Below are 26,295 nucleotides of genomic sequence, written 5' to 3'. Positions count from 1 at the left end.
CAAGTTGGTGGTCTTGTCTCAAGCAAAAGAGTCTCTGTGTTAAGGCTACATCATCAAACACAAGGCAACTTATAAAACTTGACTTAGTAGGTTGATTTCACCCTAGAATTTGATCCACATTTTGAAAAGGCCTTATTCCATTACCATGTGTGACCCACACCCACCCCCCTTTACACTGCCTTGAGTTTGAATTATTAGAATTATATCACTTGAACCAACCCGAGATAAAAAAAATAAAAATAAAAAGAAGTGTGGATTTAGAGACCCCCTCTTCTCTGGAATTGAAGTGAACTGAGGAGCTTCATTTTAGACAAATTTAGCACTTAGTCAGCATTTTGTGGCATCTATAGGCCTTTAGGTAGAATCTGAAGCTTTTTGGGGTCCTTGCTAAGAGCAGAGGTTCACTTTATCCACTTTTTGTGACTTTTTTGTTTGGTGGTGTGACTGTTTTTTTTTTCTGGTGCAAAAATATGTGCCATAAAGTTACAATGGAAACAAAATAGCAAGGCTATATATATGTGTGTTAGTGCTGATTAAAATGTGTTTCTTCATTGGCATTTGGGCTACTGCAGTTCTTTCAGCACTTCTGAGGGAATTGCAATTGTATTAGTTTTTATACACGGTATGTGAGCAAGACACACTTAATTTGAACTGGGCTGTGTTACAATCATTGTACAATGGTGTCACTCTCAATTAACTTTAATTCTTACAACTCGTGGATAAACCTCTTTGGAGGGACAACATACTGCGAGGGCGTGCGAGGGAGTTGAGCGAGCATGCATGCGTTTAAGTGTGTGTGTGAGTGTGTGTGTGTGTGTGCCCCCTACCCCAGCCCTCCATATCTCTACACAGGACCGCCAGCCCCGTCTAGAGTTATTCCAGGAATGCGATGAACATGGCGGCGGCGATGAAGGCGCAGAAAACGGGACTGCTGGAGCTCCGAGTGGCCGTGGACCGCTGGACCCGGGTGCTGGCCACGCTCACCGAGGACACGCTGACGGTCAACCCTGGCGAGAGCGCCGAGGAGACGGCCAAGCCCAATACGAATCCCTCGGGGGCGATCAACGGAGATCCCCCCAACCTCAGCTCGTGTCCCGTCCCGGAGACCATCACCAACGTGAAGCGCACGGTGCGAGTCACCAAGCAAGATGTCGGAGGACTCGGGATTAGTATCAAAGGTGAGATCAACTTTTTTTTTTTAAATATATATAATGGACGCAAATGTGGAGCGGCGGCGCCATTTATAAACGCCCCCGAGTTGAGTTCGAGTTCAACTTTTTGTCGCCGAGCGTAGAAAACGTGGCTGTTAACTTTATAAATGCGTCAGTCGCTGGTTTTTCGAAAGAAAGTAGCAATTGGTTTTGGCACGAATGTAGAGGCAATGTTTACTTGTTGCGTGGCCCAAAAGTTGACAGCCGCCATGCTTTATTTACCTCAGCAGGGAGCCTGATTAGTGTCATTAAGCTAGCTGGAACTACGAAAATATATATTTTTTTCCAATGTCACGTAACTTCTTTAGTGTTAAAAAAACAACAACTCTTCTTTCAAATTGTGTTTTAATTTCGAAATATGTTCACTGAGTCATGCTAAAAATAAATCAAAGGAAGAGGGCGTTTAGTTAATGAGATAATTTACTTAAACGCCAGGATAAGCGGTTAACGGGGATGGATGTTGTCATGACTCTTGTAGTCATGTCTGTTTTTTTGCACTTCAAGCCGTTCATTTGTTTTGAGTTTTTAATGTAAACTACATTATTTTGCTAAAATTGGACACAACTAACCCCTTTAAATGTTTTGGCTAGCATGTTAGCATTAGTTGGCTAACATAAGTGCATTGTATTGTGGAAATATCAGAATCAGAAATGCTGATGAAAGATGTTAAACAACACTTTTTTTCAAAACCATTTATACATTAACCCCTACCATTTTGCTTCATCTGTATAGACAGATCTAGCCGTCCATCTAGAAGATCTATTATACTAAATGATGATTACTTTATTGCTATTACTTCAAAATTGGCACAGTGCTCAATACATTTATGTGACTGGTTCCTCCCAATGGGAAAACAACCTCCCCATATTCTAACGTCAGACTTGCATAACTGTGATGTGTACTCACAACAGCGTGGTGGCTGTTTGAAAGCCCTTTTGCAATCCTGTTTACATGACCTCTGTGAGATCTTGGTAGGAAGGACAGTTTGCTGGCCAGTTAAAGTTTTGTAAATAAAATGGATAGAGATCATGCTGTAGTTGGATTTTTTCTAAATGCAAACAGAGTTTGAAAGTAGTCAGGATAGGACACTACTGGGGATTTTAGGATGCCGGAGCTGCCGCTGTGCATTCCATCCACGCAAACATGGTTTATCTTAAACAGGGAGGGGTAAAGCCTCTTTTACACAGAGATCCTGCAAAGGCACATTTGTGACACATTACAGAACTTTTTCTTCATCACTACATATCGCATTGACATGGGTAGAACGTGGGTGCATTAGCATTAGCATCTAGCGTCACTGTGTGGCGATCACTGCAAGTGGAAGCTTTTGATCGCCGCAAGGAGTTTCACAACTGGTGGGAATCGCGGTCTTGACATTCGGGTTTGGTCAGTGTATATTTCTTTATTTATTCACTTAATTTTTTTTACAGCTGAGTACACAGTGCGTAATTGCGTCGGTGCCCCCAGTGTTCAAATTGAGACAAACTTGTGTTGCTAAACTCTGGTTAAATGGTAGGTATTCGTCAATGTTAGATAATTGAATAATTACAAGCAAGATGTCAACAACTGGTGTCACAGGACCCACACCCATCCCGACGGGTGAGCCAAATGGGTGCCTGCCCACCAAGTATCTGGGGACAGGTCTGACAGGGTCTTAGAACTAAGACATAGTTGTCTTGTTTCAGGTGCCTCAGAAGGCACAACAAAAATGACAACTTTTCCAGACAGTGCAAAAGGTTCTTGTGTCTTTTTTTTAAAATTCTGCAGTATGCACACGATGACAAGTCGTTGGTCGCCGTTGCTCCTCATTATAGCCGATGGTAACGTGTTCTTTTTATCTCCGGAGACTTCCATCACATTGGGGCCTCTAATCTAATGGCAAAACTCTATTGTCCATCTTTGTGAACCTGGGTGGCTTGTAGAGAGCCACACAGCTTGTTCTAAAAACAAAAATGATTGCTGGCACCACGCTGGCTTGATGTTGTTGTTGTTACAATGCCTCTTGCTTGGAAGGCAAAGATGAAAAAGGGTGGGAGACAAGACAACAGAAAGCAAAAGCGAAAAAGATAAGAGGCGAGATCGTTGGTCTCCTGGCACCACGGCGAGTGAACAGCTGAGAGAAGCAGCCGGCAGTTGTCATTGGTTCAAAGATGAAAGGTATGTATCAGGGAGTGGACCGCCTGTGTTAATTTTAGGGAGCCCACCCCGGCTTTTAGAAAGCGTGGATGCAGTCAACCTTTCACTCTGTCTGCTGTCTAATTTAAGCAGAGAGCAAATTTCCAGGTCTCCAGACAGTGTCTGGTCAGAGTGAAGTCTTGTCATCGTATGTCTGGTTTAAGCTTTTTTTTGTTGTTGTTGTTATATCTATTTATTTGACCCTAAATAAGGTTTAATGATGGAAGCAGTTGTTTCTTTGAGAGAAACCAAGAAACAGTCTTTTCATCAGTATGGAAATCAACATCATTTTAGAAGTGAACGAAACCACAGACACATTCATGTGACTGTATTTATTATATAAGTAACAAAACAGTAAATATATTATAAATAAAATTATATTGTTATGAATAAATGACTTTATAGTACTGTATATAGATTTGTTTACAATAACAATTTGCAAAAAAATAATCTGTAGGTCAGAAATAGATACGAATTGAATCATAACTGATGTACTGTTACTGTTAGTCTAGCTTCATGTACAGTATTTTCTCTTCTCGGTTTAATGTTTAATGTTAAAAATAGTTCATAGTCACAGCCTGCGACTGAAAGTTAAAGCTTAACCTGTACAGAGTGATCTGCTAGGTGACGGTAATGTACGTTTTCGAGCTGTTGTTGACAATAACAACAACAAACTCCTCAAGAAGTAATTTTGGCTGTCTGTCTGTAGATGCTAATGCTAAAAACAAAGCTAACATGGAAGCAACATGCTTACTTTATTAATTGTGCCTTGATATGTGCTGGAAAAAAATCATTGAAATACACAAATACCTGTAACATAATTGGGAATTATGTTCATCCACTTAAAATGATGACGCCAAAAAGTTGACAGATTTTTGTACGACTCGTTAAGTCTCCTTTGAACGCCTTGCTCAAATTTGGGCCTCTGAAATTGGAACTGGAATGGTTTGGCAGTTGGAGAGCTGAGACTCTTCTATCCTTTCACAGTAGTTGAATATTGTGGCCATCGATGACTATGCACTTCTAGTTTTGTTTTCATTCTTCAAAATCTGATTCTGAAGAAATTGAAGGTCAAATAAGTGGCCGAGAACCGAATATGTTCGCCGTTTAGTGCAAATCCTGCCAAATATTGCAACTTGTCAATGTTGTTCGAAGCGCTCACACCAATTTACCTGTGTCACCATTTGCGTCACCGCACCCCCGCTAGACCACATGTCGTCCGAACGACACTTTGTCAGCTCGGAGGTGCGGATTTGTGCGTGACATAAGAAGACAAGTTGGGATGATGAAGGAATATGTGAGGATTAAGTGTTGGACGGATGCTTGTGAGAAGAAATAATAATTGTGCGCTGACTGACTGTAGCAGGCCTTCAATGTATAAGACAAGGCCAACTGCAGTAGGATGGCTTTTCAGAACTCTATGAATTACTCGTAAAAACAGTCCACGTTTTAATTGTAACCACAATTCTATTAGTATCGTATTTTCTTGTAGAAATTGCCCTTACGTCCCGCCTAAAAGCACCAAGTATTGACCGACTCGGCTCCTCTGGGCATTGCCTCATTTTTCTAATACTTAGTCATGCAGCAAACGACTTGTCTGATGCCACCGAGGTCAAAAGATGGGGAAGCCGATTGGGAATGTGCTCGACATGGATAGGAGGAGCGAGGCCATTGACTCATAAATCCTGCATGGAGCAAACTTGCGCCAGACGTCTTTAAAATTAATTGAATGTCCTTTTGTCTTTTTTACAATAGATATTGACTGCCTGAGCCCAAGACCAGAGTTCAACTGCCAGCTGACTTTAGCGACCATATTTCTTCACTTGATAACATGCTAACCTTTTTTTTTTTTTTTAACTCGAGCGGAAGGAAGACTCATATGAAATAATATCAAGCTACCTCTTTTGCTAATTTAACCCTGGAGAACCCACGGGGTCAAATTTGGCCTCTATAAATTCTGCTACTCAAATAACAAATACCTTTTTTTTTTTTTACAAATTTAACTTCATAAATCCAGAGTGCCACTTCTGACCCCTGCATGGGGCCATCTAGTGGATGAATATTGCACTTACATGAGCCAGAGTGGTGGTGACAAGATGGCTAAAACGCAACAAATAAAACAAATAAATTATATTGTTCAATGAAGCTGTGTATTTGATTGATTATTTTCTTAAATTCTAAATCGTTTACTGACAGTTTTTGTTATTCTGCTTTTTCGAAATGATACCCCTAAATCCCAAAGGGTCAAATTTCGCCCTAATCCTAAATTAGGGAATAAATTGAAAAAAACATTGAAAAAACATATATTTTGGTGTTCAGTGAACTTATAAGCAGTCATTTAATGTATAATTCGTAATTTTCCAAAGAAGAAAAGGGTTCTTGGGTTCTCCAGGGTTAAAGTGATGTCGTTTTTCAACCTATTGTGTGTGCGATTTGAATCAGGGTTGGGGTTTCAAAGCCAAGGTTTGGAGTTGCAAGAAGGGTCGATGTTTTAACGTATGGCATTAAAGTAGGGTTTCAAGTCAGGGTGGGGGTTACAAGAAGGGTTTCAAACTACGGTTGGGGTTCAGTGTCAGGGTTGGTGTTTCATGGTTAGGGTTTTAAGCCAAGACAAAGTAACGTTTCAAAGTAGGATAAAAAAAAAATGAAGGTTGAGTTTCAAGTTAGGGTTGGGTTTACCAAGTAGGGTGTCAAAATCGGGGTTGGAGTTCCCAAAGGGCTTTCGTGTTAGGGTGGAGGTTTCAAAACAGAGTTGGGGTTTCAAACTAAGGTTTTAAATCAGGATTGGAGTTTCAAAGTAAGGTTGACAAGATGGCTGGCAACATGCTGAAAATCTATCCAAACAAAACCATCTTCTCAGCAAACCTTCAGATGGTAAAATTGTGTTTTTTTTGGTTAATCTATTTCATATCATGTTGCAGAATGCCTAGGAGTACGTTTTACATATATATTTTGATAAATTAGCAACTCTGAGCTAGTTAAAAAAACAAGGGTTAAAATTGAAAAAACATATATTTTGGGTGTTCAGTGAATTTATAGCAGTCATTTAATTTTCCAAAGAAAAAAAGGGTTCTTGGGTTCTCCAGGGTTAACGTGATAGCCTGGTTCTACTTTTAACATGAAAACTCCCAACAAACCAAGTCATGATTGGCATCGTGTCGTGCAGGTGGGAAGGAGAACAAGATGCCCATTCTCATCTCCAAGATTTTTAAGGGCTTGGCCGCCGACCAGACGGAGGCGCTTTATGTGGGCGACGCCATATTGTCTGTCAACGGCTGCGACTTACGGGAGGCCACGCACGACGAGGCCGTGCAGGCCCTGAAGAAGACCGGCAAGGAAGTCATCCTTGAAGGTAAGACGTTTTTACACAAGATTTACACAAACACTTCAGATGGACTACAACAGCGCTAAAGTTCTTGTGCTGACTTTGCACATACTCTTTCATGGAATTTAATACATATTCCATAATGCCAGTTAGGGTCACATGATCATTTCTCTTAAGTCATACTTTGATCGCACTTATCCTGATACATTCAAATAATGAGCTTCCGTGAAACCAGACCAAAGAACTAAACAGAATACCAATGAAGAGATGTATTGCGGATATAAAGTATTGTGTGCAACGAAACACCCGCTATGCCGTGGAATGTTTAAAGTGAATATCAGCAGGGTTTTTTTTTTCCCATTATTTGTGCCACCAGAGCTCATGTAGCGAGGTTTGAAATGGAATGGGAAAGTGACACACATTGTAGAATTTTAAGTGTGAGCTCAAACAAAAAAAGGCACTCAAATATTCATGAATTTCCAAACTTAGTCATTTGCTTGAACTTCTAACTTTTATGTCCAATTGGAGAAGATTTTCCTTTTTTTTTTTTAACTCGGCATATCTCGTAGCATCACTGATGCTAGCTCATTCCAACTACACTGAGGTTGCAAACTCTTCTCCTTGCCATTCTTACTGCGGCGAATGACTTGAGAGACACAAACTCAACACAAGCTGTCGCTCCTCTGTGTTGACCAACATTTGATTTGCCATCGTATAAATTGAACGGGTTTAATATGTGGGACTTTCAGGTCCAACCATTTACGGACAAGTCTAAACATACCATAAACCCATACTACACACCTTAGGACACGGGTGTCAGACTTATTTTTGTTGCGGGCCTCTTTGTAGTTAGGGTTTCCCTCAGGGGTCCGTTATGACGGTGAAACCAAATAAATGTTAAATTATATCATTGCTATCATCATACATTTACACAACAAATTGATGGATTACGACTGGTTGTTTTAAACCACAAGTCAATGATAAAAAAAGCTACTGTAAAAAGAGTAATGCAAAAAAAATTTGGGGGGGGGAAAATATCAACTTTGCTATTTATTACACATGACATTTTGCTGTAGATTTTAGCAAAGATCATAGAAGTTGACACATGAATTGCTTTTTGCGGACAACAAAATGATGTGGCGGGCAGGATCTGGCCCTCGGGTCTTATGTTTGACACCCGTGCCGTAGGTTAATCAATCAGGGCCTGGTTGTTCAATTCACGGTTATTTTAACCACTGTTTAACCCCTAACTGCCGGTTAATTTCTTAACCCGCCGTTAACTAACCAAACATTAAATATGCTTTGTTCAAAATATGGTGAGTCACGCTGTTAATTAACGGCACCGTCAAAGAAGACCATGCCGTTTAGTAGGAGTGGGAATCTGATTCAGATTTTTTGAGCCTGCGATTCGATTCAGAATCGATTTTCGATTAAGGACGATTTTTTATTCCAAATGATTTGATTGACAATGATTTTTGCTTCAATCTATAGATGTGCAAGGAATTGTAATGATCTACTCCAGTCTGACTCGCTAATGCTAACTGACGCGCTACTACTTTTATCACTCAAAAGAACGTCTCCAGACTGCAAAAAAACAAACACTTTTACTGGAATAACTTGATCGTGACTTTTTTCCTTCTACTCTCTAAAGAGACTATAACTTAACAGTGTATTAGACCGCGTGGAACCACACTGCCCCTTAGTGGCCAAATCGGGTACAACATAAACAGCGCTCCGAATAAAGGCACACACAGACAAAGGTAAGACATTATAAAATCATTTAAATAAAATCGATTTCGGGACATTTAAAATCGATTCTGAATCGTACGAAATGAGAATCGCGATTTTTTTAATAAGAATATAAAAAAAACGATATAACCCACAGTCGTGTTACTTGCGTCTCATCTAGCCTCAAGATGCACATTTGAGAACCCCTGATCTAAAGCTACTGTATTTTAACGATAGCCAGATGGTGCAAATTCACCCCATGTTTGTGTGCTCATTAGCAACTCTGCTGGCGAGTTGTATTGACTTCAGCCAGCGGAGCGGGGCTGCCGACAGGGGAGCTCAGCGCTTCTGCCTTACTTGTCCACAGTCAAGCAGAAAAGTGTTGATAGCGGACAGCTCAAGCGGTGCCGCTCTGTGATCCATCAAGTCGAGGAATCTTGCCGGGGAGCTTCTCCCTTCAGTAGAGCAGCAAAGAGACCAGGGTGCTAACAGTAAAAAAGTTTATTTTTTTTAACAGCCAACACTTATTTTCACTTGCGTTACATGATTGTATCTGCAAAGAGAAGATTTATTCATGTGCGGGACAGGAGTTGGAATTGTTATTATTATTATTATTATTATATATATTTGATGTGGGACCTCAACATGCTTGAAAACTCACAGATTTTTTTTTAAGCAGATGTACTGCGTTGAAAATGTTTCACGGTGTTCCCAATTGGATCAAAACTCACTTTCCCGTCCTCCGTTCTCCCCAAACCTCTCACCATGAATAGAAATATGTGTGTGTGTGTGTGTGTGTGTGTGTGTGTGTGTGTGTGTGTGTTGTCAATCGGACTCCTTGAAAGAAAATCAAAGTTGCGGCTATTGCACGCTGTTCTCATTCCCATGCGGGTGCCCTCTTCACCTCTGTGCTGCCCTCTCTTCCTGTCTGACTTTGCATCAAGATGCGATGGAATAATCAATGTGTGTGTGTGTGTGTGTGCATGTATGTGAGAGGAACAGTAAACACCTGAGAGGGTCAGATAAATATAAAACACCAGATGAAACCATAAATCCCCAGCTGCCTTTATTTCCTCTTAGTTATATTTACAACCATGTGTGTGTTTGTGTGTACATTTTTTTTTTTTTATAGTTTTTTGCAATAATTTCTCTTGCTTGATATTTAGTTGTTTGAGTGTTATTTTAAAACCCGAACCCTGATTTGAAGGGATACTTGACTGTTGACTCATTGAGCCATTTTCAGCAGATAATTTCATTATTTTTCACATACAATTAATACCTTTAAAAACAAATTTTTCCACTTGCTTTGCTTCCGGGTTTGGTCAGCAAACTGAGTCATGATTGGTTGTTACCTACTTCCTCAGAAACAGGTGATGTCATCTTCAGTTGACAGCAAGGGAATTTTTTTAAAATTGTTAAAATTAAAATTGAAAAGTTATTAATTGTAAATGAAAAATAATGAATTTACCATACGAAATAATAACTTTTTGCTGCTAAAAATGGCTCAATGAGTCAAGTATCCCTTACCTCAGCCCGGTACTTTAAACCAGTTACACTGGCTTTGACGACCTTACTTTGAATCCCTAACTTAGGTTTGAAACATAACTTTGAAAATTGACTGCCAGTTTGAAACCCTAACGTCGACTTGGAACCTTACTTTGAAACTCCAATCCTGATTTAAAACCTTAGTTTGAAACCCCAACTCTGTTTTGAAACCTCTACCCTAACACGAAAGCCCTTTGGGAACTCCAACCCCGATTTTGACACCCTACTTGGTAAACCCAACCCTAACTTGAAACTCTACCTTAATTTTTTTTTGTATCCTACTTTGAAACGTTACTTTGTCCTGGCTTAAAACCCTAACAATGAAACACCAACCCTGACACTGAACCCCAACCGTAGTTTGAAACCCTTCTTGTAACCCCCACCCTGACTTGAAACCCTACTTTAATGCCATACGTTAAAACATCAACCCTTCTTGCAACTCCAAACCTTGGCTTTGAAACCCCAACCCTGATTCAAATCGCACACACAATAGGTTGAAAAACCCAAGAACCCTTTTCTTCTTTGGAAAATTATGAATTATACATTAAATGACTGCTATAAGTTCACTGAACACCAAAATATATGTTTTTTCAATGTTTTTTTCAATTTATTCCCTAATTTAGGATTAGGGCGAAATTTGACCCTGAAAAATCAGAATAACAAAAACTGTCAGTAAACTATTTAGAATTTAAGAAAATAATCAATCAAATAACACAGCTACATTGAACAATATAATTTATTTGTTTTATTTGTTGCATTTTAGCCATCTTGTCACCACCACTCTGGCTCATGTAAGTGCAATATTCATCCACTAGATGGCCCCATGCAGGGGTCAGAAGTGGCACTCTGGACTTTTGAAGTTAAATTTGTAAAAAAAAAAAAAAGGTCTTTGTTATTTGAGTAGCAGAATTTATAGGGGCCAAATTTGACCCCGTGGGTTCTCCAGGGTTAAAACCAAAAAAAACTCAGCCCTGGGTTGAGACATTTCTCTACTCTAACACAATTAGCACCATTTTCAATAGAAAACTAAAATATTTTTCTTCTTCTTTTCAATCATCACTTCTCAAGATCAAAACGTTCTTTTAAATATTTCATTCCACAGTCCAAACTGTGAAAAGGAACCTCTGTGCATGAACATTACCTGACTGTTGCTTTCACTTTCCCCCACCACGTGTTTTGCCTTCCTGCCAAATTGGTTTCCGTTGTCTAGCGGTTTGTATTTTCAAACACAGCTGCACCAGCGCGCATTCGTTGAGGTGCCATAATGGAGTCATATAAAACATGATTGTTACACAGTGTACACAACTCCGGCGTGGACTTAAGCTCCGCCCCCGAGTTCCTTGTGCAGTTTGCCACAGTGCTGCTTCCCTCTGCCAGGACATTTCTGGACACAGCTGGTTCTCTCTCCCATGTCCTTTTTTTTCATCACTGCTCCGTGACTCACTGCACACACACTAACACACACACACACATGGATTAAGCAGACTTAGTTATGGAAGCGCCGCAGCGGCAGCCTTTCCATTGTTGTAGTAACTTTTACTGGCTGGCAGGGATCGCGTTTGAGATGTTATGTCAGCCACATCGGGCCCGTCCAGGCTGTGAAACGGCAATTAGGCTGCTGGTCACTGTGTTATCTTGAACTGTTGCCTGAATGACATCATCTATTGCCGCATGCATTTGTGAAAAATTGTTTTAAAGCCAATGGGAGGGAAAGAAATGTTCAGTGGAACCTAAAAGGCATACAGTCATACAATATGTCTCAAATGCACAGTGGAATTAGTGGTTGGAATTTGCTTGCCTGGAATGAGTTTTGCATGTTCTCACTGTGATTTTATGGATTTTCCCATACTATGTGAATCACTGCTGTAAAAAGTGCGAATGATTATTCCTGGTTATCGTACCATTCGGTGTTAATTACCGATTGTCAATATTGAACAGGTTTAACATTTGCAAATGTGCTTGACAGTTTCCCATGGGAAACATCAATTTTGACACACCATACTATAGGATAATCTCTCAGGATAATCTTTTCAAAACTCGGCTGAACTCGATTAAAACAGGTACTAAATTATTTTTATTTTTTTTAAGTGGAAGTTAACCATGAACATTTAATGACAATAATATGTTATATGTGACCTAAATCGTCTAAACATGACATTCTGATTAATATTATAATTTGTGGAATATGAGTTATGAAGCAAAAGAAACATTGATGTCATCTTCAGTGGCCAACAAGTGGCAAAATGGCCGCCCCCTCAGATGGATAAAAACGGATGGATTTTCCTGCTTAACTCATTCCACTAACACAATATCAACCAGAATACCATATTTAGACTAGTGGGGCTGCATAGAACATATTATTGTCCCCAAGAATTTTTTGGGTTGACTTCCTCTTTAGCTCATTCACTCAGCCATTTTCACTGAAGCAATCCTCTTCGCTCTCGGCTGTTTGACTTGATTTTGACTGATTTTGAAAAGTCCACAGAATATTCTGTTCTGTTACTATAAAAACATGGAACTAGCAAAAGAAAGATTAGAGTCTCTTCTTTCATCAGGAAAAAAAGGTATATTTGGATCTGTTTCCGTTTTGCAGCAATTTGCATTAGCAAAAAGCTAGGTTTCGTCATTATTCCTAAACCTGTTGAAAACACTGGGGGAAAAGAGCTTGTTGCAACATGGACCTGGGTGATCTCTGGTACTCTGCTGCCACCTGGTGGTCGTTCTTTGTAATAACTACCGTTGCCTTAAGCGACCTCTTCATGTCAGAAGCTGTATCAAAGTCTTCTTCATGCGTTAGAAAAAAAGAAAGAAGAAAAAAACGTATAAATACGTTTCTGGGTGTGCATGACAAATTATAAAAAAATGTATTTATACGTTTTGGGGTTTGACTGAGTTAAATATGCACATGTGAACTCCATTTTACTCGTGTGGATATTCAGGCAGTCCTGTAATTACTGGAACATGTTTTCGTGTTTTTGTGCACATTGGCACTTGTTTGTCCTTTTTTGGCTGTTATCAGTGGCTAATTGATTCAATCAGTGGCAGAGGCCTCCTGTGACACAAAGCAACCCAGTTGGTTGGTCAGTCTCGGGTGACTGCTGCATGCGAACACAAACGGCGGCTTTGTTACATCCAACAAGTGGTTGGCCTTGTGCCACATTCTGCTTGATTTTACCACGCCGACAGTGTCATATCATGGAGCAGATGGATCCAAACAAAATCGCACCAACTGTGATCATTAAGCACATAAATACCGCTTTACAAGAGTGTGAAAATTCCGTGTGCGCAAGCAGTGATGTGTTTGGCCAATGCCTGGGGTGCGATTAGATTTTGAGGACGTTCATCTGTGCCTGTGACGCTTTGTCAGCACTCTCAACAGGCACTAACCCCAAATCTAATCTCTCGCTGTCTGTTTCTCCGCCACATATACACTTACGCACAGGCAACCGATCTTTCGACTGCCTCCAATAAAGCCATGCTTCAACTACTGGAAATACAGTATTTAAGACAAACGTTCATTAAAATAAGGCACAGTTTCAGTCCTTTGTGTTTTTCACTTATCAGAAACGACTCCGTTCACCACCGCTGTTGCTATTGACACTTTTCCAGGTACAGGGGGTTTAGGTTTACAACGGTCCTGATATATGATATATGAGGTTACCAACAGGGCACAAGGAATTAATTTTCATTTTCAAAGCATATAGCTGGTTGAGGGGCTAAAATGTGTCACAAGTTTATTCTAGCATTTGTTTTCCAAGTTTCAGCTGAATTATATAATCACTCGGGGTGTTAGAAAAAATCGATTCGGCAATATATCGCGATATTACAGCACGCGATTCTCGAATCGATTCAATATGCGGCCGAATCGAATTTTAAACATTTTTTTATGGAAATAGTCAACAAAACGTCTTAGGGTTAGGATTCACACATTAAGCATGGAAGAATGTTATATTAATGGAACATTAAGCCGTAATATTTTATTTCAGTTCTGTTCAAACATAAAACAGGCTGCAACCAGTGGCTCAGTTATAAGCCATGAATCTTCAGATAAATAAAAACATTTTCATACAAACCTTACAGTGTACATGTACAAGTTTACTGATTTGTATTTTCTAAATTTGAATAAAAAATCACAAAAATCAGTTTAGTGTTGTCAATGTGAAGTGAAAGTCACAATCAAACCACTATAGCAGGCTTGCGAGGGTGCGCCACCCACGGTCACACGGGTAACAAAAACGGTACTTACTATTCGCCTAGCAGCAGAGGTGGCAAATCCAGGTCCATAAAGTCAAAACCCTGCCACAGTTAGCCCTTGATGCTAGCTGCCTAGCAGGTAAACGAGCACTATGTGAGCTCGTTAGGAAGCTAGCTAGGTGTTAGCCCCTGATGCTAGCTGCCTAGCAGGTAAACGAGCACTATGTGAGCTCGTTAGGAAGCTAGCTAGGTGTTAGCCCGTGTTGCTAGCTGCCTAGCAGGTAAACGAGCACTATGGGAGCTAGTTAGGAAGCTAGCTAGGTGTTAGCCCCTGTTGCTAGCTGCCTAGCAGGTAAACGAGCACTATGGGAGCTAGTTAGGAAGCTAGCTAGGTAGCACCTGGGGATAAAGCAAAACTGTGGCAGGGTTTTTACTTTCTGCACCTGGATTTGCCACCTCTGACCAGCAGGGTGTCCAGCCACTCATTTGCATAAGACCGACCTCTATAATTCTTGATGCTTGTAGTATTTTGATTAAAGGGAATCTCGGACATGTTATTTCTGAGATTCATCCTTTTTATACTTGACAATTAAAAAACAAAAATCAGTTTAGTGTTGTCAATGTGAAGTGAAAGTCACAATCAAACCACTATAGCAGGCTTGCGAGGGTGCGCCACCCACGGTCACACGGGTAACAAAAACGGTACTTACTATTGGCCTTGCAGCAGAGGTGGCAAATCCAGGTCCAAAAAGTCAAAACCCTGCCACGGTTAGCCCCTGATGCTAGCTGCCTAGCAGGTAAACGAGCACTATGGGAGCTAGTTAGGAAGCTAGCTAGGTGTTAGCCCCTGATGCTAGCTGCCTAGCAGGTAAACGAGCACTATGGGAGCTAGTTAGGAAGCTAGCTAGGTGTTAGCCCCTGATGCTGGCTGCCTAGCAGGTAAACGAGCACTATGGGAGCTAGTTAGGAAGCTAGCTAGGTGTTAGCCCCTGATGCTAGCTGCCTAGCAGGTAAACAAGCACTATGGGAGCTAGTTAGGAAGCTAGCTAGGAAGCTAGCTAGGTGTTAGCCCCTGATGCTAGCTGCCTAGCAGGTAAACGAGCACTATGGGAGCGAGTTAGGAAGCTAGCTAGGTGTTAGCCCCTGATGCTAGCTGCCTAGCAGGTAAACGAGCACTATGGGAGCTAGTTAGGAAGCTAGCTAGGTGTTAGCCCCTGTTGCTAGCTGCCTAGCAGGTAAACGAGCACTATGGGAGCTCGTTAGGAAGCTAGCTAGGTGTTAGCCCCTGATGCTAGCTGCCTAGCAGGTAAACGAGCACTATGGGAGCTAGTTAGGAAGCTAGCTAGGTGTTAGCCCCTGTTGCTAGCTGCCTAGCAGGTAAACGAGCACTATGGGAGCTAGTTAGGAAGCTAGCTAGGTAGCACCTGGGGCTAAAGCCAAACTGTGGCAGGGTTTTTACTTTCTGCACCTGGATTTGCCACCTCTGACCAGCAGGGTGTCCAGCCACTCATTTGCATAAGACCGACCTCTATAATTCTTGATGCTTGTAGTATTTTGATTAAAGGGAATCTCGGACATGTTATTTCTGAGATTCATCCTTTTTATACTTGACAATTAAGAATGTTGTACATCAACATTTTTATGGCAAAAATTTGACGGATTAACACATTATTTGTGTGGAAAAAGTACTTCAGAAACTGAACAAATTGTAGGTCAAATGTCAGAGATCAGAGAAGAGGTTCCACTGTTTGTTTCTTGCTGTCATCTCATTAAAAACTTGCCAGTTTTCACAATCGCACAGTGGTTATCCTCATGCCGCAGTCCAACTCTGGTCCTTTCCCAAGTTTACGTGCGTATTATCCCCGCTGCGAAAGCTTTGACCCTCTGGACACAAAGCTCGGTTCTTTTTCCTTTGGATCTGCTGGCCCGTGAGCAAATTGCGCTTACGCACAGCAAGGGGATGGATTATCTCACAAAATAACAAAGCTTGATCAAATCGCAACTCTTGCCCGGAGGGCCGTCTTCCTCTGTAGCGTGACGTTTGCTTAGCGGGACCCCTTCTGCACCCCGCTGGCTGTTCCAGGGCCCCCGATAAATTAGCGGCCGGGCCTTTGTCACTGTGGACTCGGCTGAACCATCTCGCTGCATGATGAATGAGTACATACTGTGTTTGTGTGTGCGTGCGTGGATCTCGGCTTGACTCTCCCAGGCAGAATGTTGGAGAAGTCTGCCCGCACGATCTCCTTTCCACTCGCCCTCTTGTCCTCAGGCCAGGTCCTGTTCAAGTTTGCTTCACTTTCACTTTGCGGAATTAGTATAATGAACTCTCCTGACACTCTATGCAAAGTAATCACATCGGCGCTTTGACAGAATGTGAATGAGTTTACTAGTCTGATTCAGTGTTCTCGTCTTCGCTGCCGTACTTTGGCGAGGCTGGCAGCTAGCCATGATCTTGATGAGATGGGCTGCGGGAATAATGAACTTATCTAAATCATTCAGAAGCCCTCGACAGATGACTGACAGTGCCTGAATGAAGCACACCTTAAGCGGTGAAACGCACGGGTAGCACGTTATTTATTAACTGCATGTTCGCTCGCGCCGCGTCGAGGCATTGCTAGGCTTGCATGTTGCACAAACGTTGCTGAGCAAGTATATCTTGCTGCACCGTTTGAGTTTGAATATCCATTGCTTTAAAGATTACAACACAGCTACAAAGATGCTATTCCTTAGCCCCTCTGTATTGTTTCTTGTTATATGCTAGCATTAAGCTAGCTGACTTCAAGACCAAAAAGTCATGCGGTTTAAATACTCGACGTGTAATTCTCTTTGTTTAAACTACATCTGAGAGTGGCAACCAGCTTGAGACTCTTTTTTTGAAGAGTTGTTTACAAGTGCCAAACTGCTGCTAGCTGTGAAGTGAGTTGAGTTCGCTGGCACCACACAGCGCTCATATCTCAGATTTTTGTTGCGAGTCAAAGCAGAACAGAGATGGCTAAACTTGGCATCACTTTACAAAGAACTTTCTACAGTGGCGCTAGTACGGTATCACTTTAACAATACTTCCGTTAGGAGTTTACAACATCAATGTAGTTACCAAAAAAAGCTAACCGTAACAATTAGCAATTAGCATGGCTTCCTTTCACCGTCATTTTTGACCGTCTCCCCTTCGTCTTCATCGTAAATGCTTACAGAAGTGCCGTGGAGGTGACGGTGAGTGCCTTATGCTATGTAGACACCAGATCCAAAGCCATTTTTTTTTTTTACCATGTTTAGCCATGTTTGCGATCCAGCCACAAGGCGATGTGGGCGTACAAGAAAAGCCTGTAGGCTCGCCAGGCCTGTAAAGCTGAAACTCTTGTATAGCAAGTCTGTCACTGGCGCTAGCAACTGAGACAACAGGAATTCCCAGCTGATAAAATGCCCCAAATTGCTGCTTATAAATATAAAAAAATGAGATCTGTACAAACTAGTTCCAGAGATGGACTTGCATCACTCAATAAAAGCTCTCATTTTCAACCATTGTATTATAAGATGTAAAAACTCCACTTTGTCATAACGTATTGTGGCCAGTAATAGCTTGTTTTACCTTGACTGATCCAAGTACACTGAATGGGCAAAGGCAAATGATTGTAATTTACTATGTTGTTTTGGCCTGAGATATCGAATTTTTTTTTGTCTTGTTGGTGCTATAACATTGGGACATTGTTTGCCTGGCATGCTTTACAGAGCCAACCGCATGCTTCTGAGGTCACTGGCTGACCAATGACATTCCAGCCGTTCCCACGGTTACCAGCGCAGGGGGGCGGAATGGCTGCTCTTTTAGCAAATTTTCTTACAATACCGATGACTAAAGGCACCTCCAACCTCTTAATGGCAAATGCTTGTGGCAGCTTGTCAACCAATTTGTTTGGATTTCAAAACAAGATTTTGCACCGGAAATAATGGGACATTGAATAAACCTATGTCTGACTTCCATGGTTTGGGTCAGAGGGCGTAGTCGTTTCAGTTTGATTGAGTCAGGATGACTAAAACAAAACAATGCTACTCAGGTACAGCACAGTCCATTTTGAGTGAAGATAAAAGAGAACATCTGAGACGTGTTATTTTTAAAGCAACCATGGGTGCTCGTTGTTCTTTCAAGAAAATGAAATCATCTTCTATCTTAGCCAAGGTCTCGTAGATATTATTCCAATAAATTTAGTGTTTAGCTGATCCTGATACTCAGTATTGATGGCTGAAAAAAATCCCCAAAATTCCAAATTATATGACCTGTATAATCTTATCCATTGACAATGGCAGACATGTTTTTTTCTTCGGTTTTTGTCAACATTTTTTTGGGGGGGGTGCGGGGGTGGTGATTGCTCTAGCTTTTATTACTAACATAAACACAACTCAGCTGTAGACATGTGCTCAACTACAAGTTGGTAATCTGAATTATTATTTTTTTTTTTGGGGGGGGGGGGGCAAATATATGTGCCCCTTGCGCGCTGTTGTTTTTATTTTCATTTTGCTGCCTTGACACAAAGGCGGAACCAGACAGTGTGATCACACATTCTTTCATGCACTGATGACATTTATCAAGTCAAAGTAGCAGGCAGTATTTATTCTGTCATGTTGTCATCTGTGACTGACAGCTTGGTGGTGGTGGTGTGGGGTGGGGGGGGGGGGGGCGGTGATTGATTGGATGTGTTTATAATTATAATTCAAAAGCAAATCATCTGGCAGTGCTTTTGCATTGCAACTAGCGTTTTTGGACATGGTGCTTTGGCTATTTGGAAACTGTCCTGGCGGAAGAGACATAAAAACTCATGTTTTAAATGAGTGCTGTCTAAACTGAATTGGCTGAAAATGTCTGGTCAGGATTTGTCAAGGAAAGCTTTGAGGGGGATTCTGTGGAAGAAGCAACTCATGTACACACACACACGCGCACACAAATGCTGTACAAAAAGTGGTCTCACTGGCTGCCAGATAAGCCGAAGTAATAACAGTGCCATCTCAGCTAATTTTAGCCTCTGTATTGAATGTGCCGCCCCTGGAATTTGTGGCAACATTTCTGGTTGGGCTTTGCTGGATGTACCGGGTCTCGTTTTTCTAATTCTCTTACTTTCAATTTCCTCTCCTTTCTCGCTCTCTCTTCATTCCTTTACTCCTTCATAATCCTCCATCCACAACCTCTCGTCAGTTCATCCACAACTAACGCAATTGCTACAATATATTTGTGAGTCCAAAACTGCCATGAAAATGTTTGGGGTTCATGGCTATTTGGGAATATACACAAATATCTCTATATACGTATGTCACCAAATCAATGGTCCTCCCACCTTGTAGATCTCGCTTCTACTTGTTTCCAATTGAATCAACCCATTTGACTGTAGTTGATTAACTCTTTTACTGCCAAAGACGTTAAATGACGTTCTGCAAAAACCTATGGAGGAGCGCCAAAGACGTTAAAAGACGTCCTCCCATTTTTTTTTTGTTTTGAAACGGTTGCTGGGAAGGCTTGCGGAGCTGTCCTGAAAGTTTCAAGCAGGTCTCGTGAGCCTAATGACTATTTTTGGCCCCTAGAGGGCAGCGATGACTCTCTTTTGACAAGATTGGGTGGGGGTCAGTAGAAGACGTGAGGCGGGGCTAGAGTGTTGAGGGGACATTGGTTGAAGAAGCCATAATGGCGGCCGCTTGCAAGCAGCTCACGGTCGAGCCGTTTTTTTCAAAGACATCGACCAACGATAAAGAGCACATTGATGACGACGATGATCATCATCGATGATGATGATGGTGACTCCGAAGTTGGAAGCGCTGACGCGGCGACTATGACGACGTTATAAAGGTTCACGGGCGAGCGATGCTGACACCGGAAAACACGGAGCACAACGCTCAGGCGGACGTTCAATCGGACGACGAAGAGTGCCCCGAGTCCAATGCATATTCGTCGGAGGAGTGTGTACAGTCTGCTACTTGCTATTTATTCCCCGGAAACAAAGGCCGTCAAGAAAGTGTAATGTTTGCACGTGAAACGGACAAAGCGAAAGTGAAACTGATCTGTTGTGCGAATCGTGGTCCCTCTCCTTGCACGCAGGAGAGCGTTATAGAAAGAAAAACTGTATTTGAAACATTCACATAATTGTAAGTAGTACCATAGTTGCACACATTTGTAAATAGTTTGCGAAATTGTTTTGTCAAATTGTTACACTGTTGAATGGAAATAAACGTATTTTGCAAACTAAAAGCACTTTTTCATTGTTGGTGAAAGCGTTTTACAGAAGTAAAGCACTATTTAGGTGTTTATGGCATCGTTCATGGACAAAAAGAAGTGTACAATTCACTAGAGTGCATGAAATAACATCGTTTCACAAAAAGCTCTTTTTCTCCGCTTTTTGTTTCAAAACAGAGAATGTCGGTGAAAGTAACCATTTTCTATTGTTGATTACTGAAGAACGGAATAAGGTAGAAACGAACTTTTTTTTTCTGATGAAAGATGAGAGTCCAATCTTTCATTTGGTAGTATGTGTGTTTCCATAGTCCAAACACAACATTTTCTGTGGACCTTGAAAGATCAGTCAAAATGCTTAAATCGGCTGGCACTGGCGACAACCCGTTTCTGAAAACGTCTGGCAGTCAAAGAGTTAACTGCAACAACCTTTAACAACTATCACCAAGCAGAGTCCAAGCCTTGATGTCTGGCTACATGGCGCCATCTCCTACTAGAGGAATGTAATAGAATAACAAATAACCCATAACTGCCACTTTGCGAAGTAACTTAAATCCACTCTTGCCATGTTTAAACCTCATACATTAAATCTGAGTGCTCTTTGTCCTGCAGCGTGGAAGATGTTTGCAGCAAACATCCATCGTTTGGCACCAGAGCAAATAGACAGAAGGTCATTTCTGAGACATTAAGTACACCAATTGATAGCTACTTGAGAAATGTAGCAGGTACCTGTTAGCCATTTGCCACTTACCAGTAACTCCGGGCCTCTAGGCCAGAGTACTTTTTTTCAAAAATATGAGGGTCATTCAATAAATAAGGCGAATTTTTCAGTATAAGGACTTCTAATACAGATAAAAGCTTACTTTTTTTTTTTTCCAACCTAGTCTTTTAGCACTGTCACACACTTCAGCAACCAGAAACGTGATAACTGACCGCTGTTCAATCCCGGAGCATGCTTCTTGGTCGGCCATTTTTGTTAATCTCCAAAACTTTTTCTTTAATCTGCTAAAGAAATTAAATCCATGTGAAAAAGAAGTAAAACAAAAAAATATATATTTTTTAAAAGTAAGCTTCTATCTGTATTAGAAATCCTTATACCGATAAATTCACCTTATTTATTGAATGACCCTCGTAACTAAAAGATATATATATATTTTTAGAAAACCTTAATCAAAAGTATAGGAAAAAAAACAATGTTTTTAACCTGTATTTAAAAGCGTTAACACACGGTTGACTTGACTTCTGTTGGAAGCTTATTGCATTCATGTGCAGCATAACGGCTAAAAACAGCTTTGCCATGTTTACTTTGAACTCTGATTGGCCTCCATGTCTGCAGATCTCAGAGCTCTAATGTTTATATTCAGTCAGCATTTATTGAATGTATTCACAACCCAAACTATTCAGTGAAGTATAGACCATTTGCAGAATTTTGAAATCTATTCCACAGCTGATTGGGAGCCAGTGTAAAACCTTTAGCTCTTTGACTGCCAAAAACGTTAAATAACGTTTAGTAAAATCCTATGGAGGAGTGCCAAAGACGTTAAAAGACGTTTTTTTTTCAAAACAGAGGTGAAACTAACCATTTTCTATTGTTGATTACTGAAAAACGGAATAAGGTAGAAACAAACTTTTTTTTCCGGATGAAAGATGAGAGTCCAATCTTTCATTTGGTAGTATGTGTGTTTCCATAGTCCAAACACAACATTTTCTGTGGACCTTGAAAGATCAGTCAAAATGCTTAAATCGGCTGGCACTAGGGACAACCCGTTTCTGAAAACGTCTGGCAGTGAAAGAGTTAAGAAGATCGATATAATAATCGAGTCTGCTAGAGATAAAAGCATGACAAAATGTACTTTTTTAGAACATTTTGATAGAATTTCAAATTGTACAACCTCGTGGCCCCACGGCTTCAAAAATATGCATATAATATTCAGCCCACGTCTTTTCAATTCGTTTTTGGGACCTCATCGGGGTCCAGGCGTCCACATGTCCACTCCGACTGGTCGGGTGCAGCGATGTAACTGGAACTGGAACTTTCCATGCCAAAGACAACACATAAAGTTGGACCTTGCACATGATAGTACTTGCCTACCTTATATGTCTTGTCGTATGAAGACATCTCTGTGAATGAATTGCGTTTGGGAACGTGTTCCATACCTGCGATCAGCCAAGCCCATCGAGTTGCTCTTTCATTTTATAGCCAACTGAATCTGTTGTCGACATTTGCCCTACAGCTGAATGTTGTTTTAAGCAAAATAGCTGCATGAGAGGCTGCTTGACTGCTTGACTGAGCGGCAGGAATGCAATCTATTTTGGGAACGGTGCAAGCCCCCCTCGCTCGCTCGCTCCCGTTGTCCCATCCTGGGGTTCTTTTGCTCCGAGCTACATGACTCTTTATCCTCAGCAAGACGAGAGCACTTCACACTTCTTCAGTGAAACAAGATCTCTACCTTCAGCTTTCTGATTTAGTCCGCGGGCTATTTTTACTTCCTGCCAAACTCGTACCCCAGACCTCGTCCTGCTGCACCAGAGTTTACTCTGTGTGTGCTGTACATGTGTAGAAACGAGTTAGTGTCATGGATACAAAGTAAAAGTTGCCTCGGGTTCAGAAAAACTCCAAAGAACTCTTATGAGGAATCTCATGTAGCTGTATCAAAAATGTTGCTTTTTCGTAGATGTTCAGCTTTAAAAGAAGGTTGTTGTTTTTTTGTACTCCTTCTAGAATAATTGTGCAAATGGCACCAAGTATTTGAGACCTGGAACAAACGGAAAATAAGAGAGAAGCTCAAAATATGTAGAATATTCGACATATTTTCAATTGAGGTCTATAAGTACAAGGTTCAAGAATAAGTCCTCGTGGGAAAATGTGAGCAAGTAACACATTAAATGTATAGATATATGGCCAATAGTGTAGATATGGCCACTCTGGCCTCCATTTCCCCTGTAATTATGGATACACAGAAGCCATTTGTCTGTCAGTAATGCAGTGGAGCTCACAGGTTGTGAATTTCACTTTTGAACAATCCCACTGGCGACAGCTGGAAATGAAGGGTGGGAATCGAAAAAAATAGCTCATGATAGGATGCTGTCGAGATATGTTTTGCATGCCATTCCACTGTAAAGCAATTTTACGCTAATCTATCTATGGGATATAATGAAATATGGATGTAACTGAAGAAGGGACAGCTTTGTATTTAAGAAAAATCTTTTTGCACATGAGGCATACTAAAAAAACATAACACGAGCAACAACAATTAGATATACACCACTCGACTGTTCAATTTTTCAGTTCTTTTGCCCAACTTGCCGTTCTCAAGGTGCCCAATGCAAACTTCCACAACAGGTGTTTGATCCACAAAGAATTCCAAGGATTTCTGCTTCTATACCTTTAGTGACTCGTCCAGTCTCTCTGTATTCTCTCTTCTTATTCTTAAGGCTGATGCCGATTCACATATTTGGCAGAAGAAAATAATACGAACCGATTAGTTGACCGACTTTGTTTTTAAAAGAATGAATAACGCTTACAACAATAAAGATATGGATTACAGGAAGAATAGTTGACTGTTTTGCAATACTTTGACCTTTAGTATTTGTTTAACTATACAGTAGAGAGAGAAAAAGGGCAAAATCAGCCAATTTTATTTTATTTTTTAATTTTTATTTTTGGGAGGGTGGGAATAGAAATGACTTGTCATTTTATTTTATTTTTTTTTTTCTGGAGAGCTCAGTATTCATTCGGTAATTTTACCGATTTGACATGTCATCATCATTGCTCTCTTTTTTTATTTTATTTTTTATTTTGTATGTGTATGTGCGTGCATGTGAGTGTGTGTGTATTCATTAGTTCACCTAAAACCCTATTAAAAAATCCCAAACCGTCCACCTAAACCGAAAACTTCCAGCCAGTCGTGAGGCCGTCAGGAGACCCGAGGAAGGACCAAAGAAAGTGAAATCCAGCACCGACCAGACGCCACCAACCAGAATCCTTCACCAACCCCAGAAACATCTAAATTCCAACATGACTTGTCTTTTCTTATGTTGTAATGTGTAGTGTGCCGATTTTTAAAAGCGCTAATATCAGTCGATTAAATTGGCCGACTGATTGATCGGTTGGACCCTATTTTTAGTGCAATTTAGACGCCTCCCGTAAATCGCAGCAAAAAGCCCAATATGTATCTCATACCTAGTGCATAATCGCTCTTCATAGTAACTAGATGTGGCAGCTTTTGAAAGAACAACTGCACTACAAGACCCTCATTGTGTTTTCAGTCAAGTACATCAAGGAAATGTCGGCCTTCTTCAAGAGCTCAGGGTCCCCTGGCGGAGCGCTCCCGTGGGACTCGCCTCCCCCAACGCCTCAGAAAGGCGCCGACCTCTTATCCGGCGAGGCAAAGGAACCCCGCAGCATCCCGCTAAAAATGTGCCAAGTGTACCGCAAGCAATGCCCCCCCGACACAGAAAACAGGTACATCCTCGATTTGGTTTCAGTTTTGATTGGCGAAAAGAGATGGCTTATCTCCTTTTGCCAGGTACTTCGAGGTGGTTTCGCCGAACAGGAAGAACTCTGTGTTCTTGCGGGCCAAAGACCCGGCCATGGCCCAGTCCTGGTACAACGCCATCCAGGCCGGTGCTGCCAACCTTCTACCACAAGTCAAGGAGGAGATGAAGAGAATGCAGCCTGGTATGGAAGTCAAACACTTGGGCTGGATTGTCGAGCAGGTGAGGACAGGATCAAATGTTAGTGCACAAGAGGTGGAAGAAAGGGAAATACATTTCAGGATAAGCTCAATTCAATTCAAACATTTTATTTCATTCTTTAAAAAAAAAAAAAGGGGAGAGAAAGAAGTGGAACTTGTCGTATCCGCCCCTGATTTAAAAAAAAAAACTGATAGTAATAATAGTCAACTCAAAATAAATAACATTAAGCAGTCAAAAGCTCTATCATCCTTTCTGTCATTTTTGCGTCGTGCTGATTCCTTAACTCATTTCCTCCCAAGTACGTATAAATATGTTCTATTTTAAATATTACCGTAAACGTATTTATACATTTTTTATGTTATTTTGAAGGCTTTGATGCAGCCTCTGAACTGAAGAGAACGTTTGAAGTAATGGTAGTTATTACAAAACGGCCAGCAGATGGCAACAGAGTATAAGAAATCAACGAGGGCTATATTGCAAAAAAAAAAAAAAATCTATTTTCCCACTGTTTTCAACAGATTTGTGAATATTGATGAAACTTAGCTATATTCTAATGCTAATTGCAACAAAAAGGAAACCTGATGAAAGAAGAGATTCTAATCTTATGGTAGGTTCCATGTTTTTATAGCAATAGAACAGAATATTTTGTGGGCCTTGCGAAATCAGCAAAGCGGGTCGCTTCAGTGAAAATGGCTGGGAGTGAATGAGTTGAGAGGCCGTCAACAAATGTTTGATGTGTGTAGTAGTGATGAACAAATGACGCTTTATGAAGCACTTGTGATATTTTTTTACTCCTGTAGATGGTTAAAAGATGGAGTGGAAATTTAACCAATTTCCGCTTGCCTTTAAATTTAAACCAAGAACACCATCTACAGTAGTAAAATATGATCTCAAATGCTTCATGAAGCTTCGTTTTCCCATCACTGGTGTGCAGGCGATGCAGGGACCGGAGAGGCCGGTCCTCGCTGTGCTGACCGAGCGGGAGCTGCTTCTCTACCCAGCCTTGCCCGAAAGCAAAGACGCCATCAGCAGCCCCGCTAAGAGTCACCCTCTCATCACCACCAGGTAGGCCCATACATACATTCATTTTTTCTCACTAACCCTGACAGTTTTCGGCGTATCATATAAAAAAAATTCCCACACATAGTCCAGTTCAGTGATGATGGAGTCACATTGTCACACTTTCCATGTCTTCCTCAGCAGATGTTCAA

The 26,295-nt window shown here is 41.0% G+C and overlaps 2 protein-coding genes across 2 annotated transcripts in view; one reads left to right on the top strand and one right to left on the bottom strand.

Annotated features, from left to right (window-relative positions):
• cbfa2t2 (CBFA2/RUNX1 partner transcriptional co-repressor 2) overlaps positions 1-976 on the bottom strand; it is a 64,572-nt gene extending 63,596 nt beyond the window's left edge. The window contains exon 1 of the mRNA XM_077573582.1: positions 828-976. The gene's annotated coding sequence lies outside the window, so the exon portion shown is untranslated. The remainder of the gene's footprint in view (positions 1-827) is intronic.
• The window catches only part of snta1 (syntrophin, alpha 1), a 30,181-nt gene continuing 4,775 nt past the window's right edge, over positions 890-26,295 (top strand). The window contains exons 1-5 of the mRNA XM_077573583.1: positions 890-1,178; positions 6,553-6,738; positions 24,656-24,851; positions 24,916-25,105; positions 26,019-26,149. Of these exons, the coding sequence (XP_077429709.1) occupies positions 890-1,178; positions 6,553-6,738; positions 24,656-24,851; positions 24,916-25,105; positions 26,019-26,149 (992 nt within the window). The remainder of the gene's footprint in view (positions 1,179-6,552; positions 6,739-24,655; positions 24,852-24,915; positions 25,106-26,018; positions 26,150-26,295) is intronic.

Source organism: Vanacampus margaritifer, chromosome 8 (assembly GCF_051991255.1).
Source record: "Vanacampus margaritifer isolate UIUO_Vmar chromosome 8, RoL_Vmar_1.0, whole genome shotgun sequence".
Taxonomy (NCBI): domain Eukaryota; kingdom Metazoa; phylum Chordata; class Actinopteri; order Syngnathiformes; family Syngnathidae; genus Vanacampus; species Vanacampus margaritifer.
Note: the sequence above shows the minus strand (reverse complement) of the source record. Positions and strands in the feature narration are given on the sequence as shown.